Here is a 6,118-nt window from a genome sequence, read left to right as displayed (position 1 = left end):
ATTTTGTATTCAGTGCTTCACCGCCTCAAGCAGCAGTTACATTCCGCTCCAGTAGATGTCACCAACAAAAAATCACGGTCGTGGTAGGATTTTATTTTGAAGGTGGAGACCGGAAAACTTTGCTTTCTTAGCTGGAGAGTGGGCTTGCGTTAGCCGAGAAAGACATAAGAGACATAGGCAAATCAACCAAACTCAACAATATAGACTGATTTAAAATGGCCGGAACGGCTTCAGTAGCCGGTGAAGTGTTCGTCGATGCTTTGCCATATTTTGACCAAGGTTACGATGCAGCAGGTGTCAGAGAAGCGGTGAGTAAACTTCGCTAACGGCAGTGTGTTAGCTAACCATGCTTTACCCAGATAGGCACAATGTAAAATGTTAGTATCGTTTTAGATGGACAGTCGGCAATGAAAAACTGTAAGATTTATTATGCCCACAGGTAGTTGTAGTTGATATTTAGCTTGCTCTTTTGTTTAGTGAAATGCTTAGCCAACGCTCGATAACGTCAGTGTTTCAATGTAAGCTAGCTAGCTGGCTCGCAGCTCGGTGTTGGAGCGGATTCCCTGATTGTCGACCCCAACGCGGGACTATCCCCGGTCGGCACTCTCCCGCTAGCCAGACTATCGAGCCCACCGACATATAACGGAGCTAGTTATCTTTTTTTATGTTAGTTTTTTGTTACGTACAAGTGTATTTGACATATAATTAGTGACATATTGTTTCAAATACACCTACAGTATGACCATTAGCCTATGAATTGACTTTGTCGTTACGTTTTAACAAGTGGTGGATAAATCCTCTTTCCGTTTCCGGTCAGTTAACGTCACATCACAGATACTCTTGAGTTCGCCATGCCTCTTTTCACCAGGTGAAAAGGTTACACACATGTTCTCCTGGCATGGGTGGAATTGGAGGGGTTAAATACTTTATGGTTCCAATCCTATGGGGAAATTGGTGTAAAAATCGTTCCCATATGGAAGCTTTTGTTTTGTTTTTGGTCGCTTGGTTTGGTCGCTTTCCGTTTCCGATAATTGTAGGCTACCCTCTTTCCGTTTCCGTTAACAACATTGCTAACTTGTACCGCAGAGCTAACGAAAACTCCGGACCATTCTATAACTCCCGACCATTTATGCGTGTAGATTCTATAACTCCCGACAATTTATGCGTGTAGAAAAGAGCGAACAACAACTCCGGACTAGCAAACCAGTCCTATTACTGGCCAAGAACGTCCTGTTACTGGCATTACTGCCGCTTCGACTGGCATACTCCGCCGTCGTTTTATCCAGTAGTGTTATTCTTACTGGAGTGGTGTTAAGAAATAATACGTGTGCCAATACATAATATATGCTATAAATGACACGAATACGTGAAATATAATCAGGGGGCAGTGTATATATATGATAATACGTGAAATATAATCCGGCGGGATAGATCGTCTAAACCACCTGGGGCTACGCGTCCGTGAGCGAACTCAGTTGGGAGTCTCCGTCTATCTACCGTTGGAGCGTAGCTGTGCCTCAAGTCTTAAAGTCGCAGCACACTTTATTGCTTATTTCAGCACGTAAACCATGGATGTCATTGATAACGCTAATGATGGCTCTGTTAGAGCTATCACTATCAAAGTAAAACCTTTTGCATCCTATGTCGAGATCTGTATCTTGCTTCTGTGTCGTTTGAACACACTGATTAACACACTGAAATTAATGTAAAGGATCTTCACAGTAAACAGTTGACCCGTGTTACTGTGGCAACAAGCTTGGGTTCAGGTTAATCTGCTGCCAACTCTTGTCAACAAGCATTCAGACACGAAGAGCTGATCATAAAATGAATGCATCTGTCTTTTAAATTCTCCAAAAAGGAGGAAATACGAGTTAATTAATAGTGAATTCGCTCCAGTGTTATTGTCACAACGAGTCTGACTCCTCACATAGAAATGATAACTTTGTTTACCTTTTCAGATCCATATTTTAGAATTATTGGAAAACCATCTCATTATTCCAAAATGACGATCTCATACTTGTGAGATATGGATCGCTCATTAAGAGACTGAATACATTGTGCCTTTTATTAACGTTGCTAGTTCCACCGGTGTTTGACGGTGACAGGCAGGTTTGGCTGATGTGGCGGCTGAAATTGAAATGTTTCTATAATGCTAATGTGCAGATATTAAAATATCACTAATACGGCTTTCAGTGATTTCCACATGTACACTAAAAATGTGCACATCATCATAACATAGTGCACAATGTATGAGTCACTTTAGCACAATTCAAATTCACTTCCATTAGCTCACTACAGACAGTTTACTACCAGAATGGTTTGGTCCACATATTATATGTTTTAAAAACACAACGTGTAGTGCAGAAAGAGTGAGAGCACTAAAAACAATCTCCACAGTGCTCCTGTAATACTAGAGACGGATAGTGAACGTGTCCGTCTCATTCGGTCTGGGATCAGGCCTTTGTGGTTTAGAAGCATCTGTTAGTCAGATGTGATCTGATAACCTTCTTTTTTTTCACATCAGGTGGTTTGACACATTCCAATGTGTTGCCTGTGTTTGACCACCAACTGAAAACACTTTGGAAGTTGAGTGTGACGCACATGAAGCTCCCTCTTTGCCTCCAGAGCACAGCTGCTCATTTAGAGGTTAATGATTCGGCTCACACCTGACCCCTTCAGTGGACCTCTCAATTAAACATCGTCAATGAAAGCTGCTTAAAGTTGGCAAGAGAATTGCAGAAAGAAATGTGATTCATTATTTATTACACCGTGAGCTGTCTTTGCTGGGAGGTGTGGAAACTTAAATTCAGACTGAGGTCGTGTTTGGACTTTCTTTTGACTCCACAGTCACCTTTTGTACTTTTAGTATTCACTGAGGAGTGAGATCCAAGTTCCAGGACTGTGAGGTGAGGTGTAGGAACTTCCTCCTCCTGGGTCATTTTAGAAAAACCACAAGAGTAAAACTTTCTTTTTCCCTTTCAAACTTTGCCTTTTTTTTTTATAGTTGCATGTTTTTCATTTTCACTTCAGGGCTGTTGCATCATCAATTTGGCCTAATGCTGCAACCCCTCCAAGCTGTAAAATAAATGTGTTGGTGTAAAATAATCATTTTTTTGTGTGTTTTTATTTTGTTTGGGGTTTTTTTGTGGATAAAACAAATAAAAGAATGATCTTTTGTCCTTTAGGCTGCAGCATTGGTGGAGGAGGAGACAAGAAGATACCGTCCCACCAAGAACTACCTGAGCTACTTGCCCACACCTGACTTCTCTGCTTTTGAGGTGACGAACTCCTCAGACCTCTGAAACCGTCCTCACGGCTTCAGCCAGTGTGACAGAAATAACAGCATTTCTTATTTCTTATCACCCTTTAGACAGAAATTATGAGGAATGAATTTGAGCGGCTGGCAGCTCGGCAGCCCATGGATCTCCTGAGCATGAAGAGGTAAACCCGACACACTGCAGGAATTCTGCACCATCCAACACTCTCATTGTTCAGGCAGGACTTTTTCCTCAGAGACAGATTCATACCTGCATATAATTTAAAATACATCACATGTGACCTACGTCAGTATTTTCATGGTTTAAGGTATTTTGGGTTATTCACTTTAGTATTGCCCCAAAGTCAAAAATGCTGTTTGAAAAGTAAACTTCATTCTGAATTCAGTTAATGGAAACAGCCACAGAAATACTAAAATAAACCTATTTGTGCTGCCAGTAAGCAAACAGCAGGGTGTGGTAACTGAGTTCAGGGCTTGGAAATCCCACAATCCTGTAACATCACACCAATGAACTAAATTAAAGCCACAACTTATCTTTGTATTCATTATGGATTCGTCTCCCGTTATCATGTGGTTCATAGAATGTCAGCAAATAGCAAAAAATGCCTATCACAATTTCTGAGGTGCTCATAGTGATGTCTTCAAATGTCTTGCTTTGTCCAACCAGCAGTCCCAAACCCATAGATAATCAGTTGACTGCCATAGCAGACTTAAGAAACACTTTGATAATCAATCAGTGAATCCACTCATTGTTTCTGTTCTAAGCCAAATGTCTGATTGAAAAGATGTTAAATCATCACTGTCAATGTGTTACGGTCATTTCCTGCCAGCGCTCATTTGTTATTGGACAGGTGTAGTTAAGCCTTGTACCTTTTCACAATTATTTTTCCTCCATGGTTCCAAATGTTCTGCCTTTTTTTCCCCTGTGGAGATACGAGCTGCCAGCGCCTTCATCGGGACAGAAGAATGACATCACAGCGTGGCAGGAGTGCGTGAACAACTCGATGGCCCAGCTAGAGCACCAGGCAGTCCGCATTGAGAACCTGGAGCTCATGTCACAGTATGGAACCAACGCCTGGAAAGTCTACAACGAGTATGTGACAGCAGCCCGTCTCTCACACCTACTCGCTGTCTATCGGTGGAAAGACCGCTAACATGTCGTCTCATTTTCCTCCCTCAGTAATTTGGCCTTCATGATCGAGATGGCTCAAAAGGAACTTCATAAATTCAGGTGACTGAAGGGAACATTTGTGCTGTATTAGTGTATTATCAAACCAGCTTTCACATGTTTACCAGTGTCTCTTTTTTTTGATACACAGGAAGCAAATTCAGGATTTGAACTGGCAGCGTAAGAATGATCAGTTGGCCGGAGGAGCCAAACTACGAGAGCTGGAGTCAAAGTATGTTGTTTGATAGCAGATTGTATACGATTATATGGCTGTATGTAGGAAATATGTAGGTTAGATTTTCCTCTTCTGTAACATCTGTATCCATCCCTCAACAGCTGGGTGTCTCTGGTCAGTAAGAACTACGAGATCGAGCGGGCCATCGTCCAGCTGGAGAACGAAATTACTCAGCTCAGACAACAGCAGGGGGACGAGAACAAGGAGAACATCCGACAGGACTTCTAGAGCAGCAGCTTTCACCAAAGCTCAAAGCACTGAACTCCAAACTAATGTTCCCTCAGTCAGAGTTCATCTGGTTTGACTGGACTAAGAAGCAACATGAGGAGGGGAAGTAACCTGTATGGAGATTTAATGTCAAACTGTGTATGTTCAACTGCATCATCAACAACCTTGACATTGAGAATGAGTTGCCCAGAAACATCAGTGACAACATCAGGCAACCCGCCTCTTTGTCCACTGTAAAAACAGTGGTGGGAGAGGGTATAAAGCAGCTTTTTGACTGTCCAGATGTTTAAAGCAAGACTATGGATGGTTTGCACCCAGAGAGAACATGTTCATCTTCTTCTTCTGATCTTCTGATTCTGATTCAGATTCCTAAAAATGGAGAGTTGAATTCATAAGCAATAAGACACATCTTCACTCATACACTCACGGGTTTACTGCCACAGCCTCTCTTGTCGTCAGTCTGGAGTCAGTCTGCTGGCTTTAAGGTTCTTTTCTGCTGTTGCTACTGTTATACGAGCATTAGAGTTTAACATGATTCAGCAAAAGAAGAAGAGCCTTGCTTTAAAATGTAATGTATAGCAGCGTGTGTATTTTGGTCTTTGAGGCTGTCTACCAACACAGGACTGTGTTTAGAATGAAGTGTACATAGTTTGTCAAGTCTAACAGTTTGTGAGTCCGCCTTGACTTCCACTCATGTCATTTTTTTATGCCGTTTTAATAAAATGAACATTTCTTATATTTCCGAGCGTGTTGACTGGAGATGTGCCATATAAGATAACAACAGTTTGATGGAGTCCGGTCGAGCTTTTACTCCAAAGCTCTCATTTGCACCTGCAGTAACAGCAGGGCCCTCACAGCACATCCTAGTTTGTCAGAAGTCACAGCTTTATTCTCAGGTGCAAATTCTGAAAACCTATTGGACAAATGACCAACAAGCCATGAGCTGAAGGCCCAGTGACCTGTGAGAAAAACACTGTTCAACATTATATTGCTGGTGCGAATCCAGCACCACACAATGGGGTTTCCAATGGTGATGCTTTTTGAAACCATTTATCTACTTTGGTTTAGGAATTTCAGTTGAAAATGCCTGAAATTAGACTAACAGCCAGTCAAATACTTGGCCAGACTGTCAACCTGCAGTAAGAGTAGGCAAACATTAACTATGTCCTCTGTAACACATCAACCACAGTCACTTAGTGGGTGGACTGCA

At 41.9% G+C, this 6,118-nt stretch overlaps 1 protein-coding gene across 1 annotated transcript; it reads left to right on the top strand.

Moving 5' to 3' along the window:
- Window positions 1-98: 98 nt before the first annotated feature.
- On the top strand, window positions 99-5,646 carry bcas2 (BCAS2 pre-mRNA processing factor). The gene is made up of 7 exons (XM_076740252.1): window positions 99-308; window positions 3,186-3,278; window positions 3,371-3,441; window positions 4,209-4,370; window positions 4,458-4,508; window positions 4,597-4,677; window positions 4,782-5,646. The coding sequence occupies exons 1-7, from the start codon at window positions 216-218 to the stop codon at window positions 4,906-4,908; spliced, it is 678 nt and encodes a 225-aa protein (XP_076596367.1). The 5' UTR covers window positions 99-215; the 3' UTR covers window positions 4,909-5,646.
- Window positions 5,647-6,118: the final 472 nt, after the last annotated feature.

This window comes from Chaetodon auriga, chromosome 10, assembly GCF_051107435.1.
Source record: "Chaetodon auriga isolate fChaAug3 chromosome 10, fChaAug3.hap1, whole genome shotgun sequence".
Taxonomy (NCBI): domain Eukaryota; kingdom Metazoa; phylum Chordata; class Actinopteri; order Chaetodontiformes; family Chaetodontidae; genus Chaetodon; species Chaetodon auriga.
Note: the sequence above shows the minus strand (reverse complement) of the source record. Positions and strands in the feature narration are given on the sequence as shown.

Bases quoted from the DNA above. Each gene is read 5' to 3' on its own strand.
- bcas2 (XM_076740252.1), top strand. From the start codon at position 216: ATGGCCGGAACGGCTTCAGTAGCCGGTGAAGTGTTCGTCGATGCTTTG. The intron at 309-3,185 runs GTGAGTAAACTT...TTTGTCCTTTAG, and splicing joins CAGCAGGTGTCAGAGAAGCG to GCTGCAGCATTGGTGGAGGA. The intron at 3,442-4,208 runs GTAAACCCGACA...TCCCCTGTGGAG, and splicing joins GATCTCCTGAGCATGAAGAG to ATACGAGCTGCCAGCGCCTT.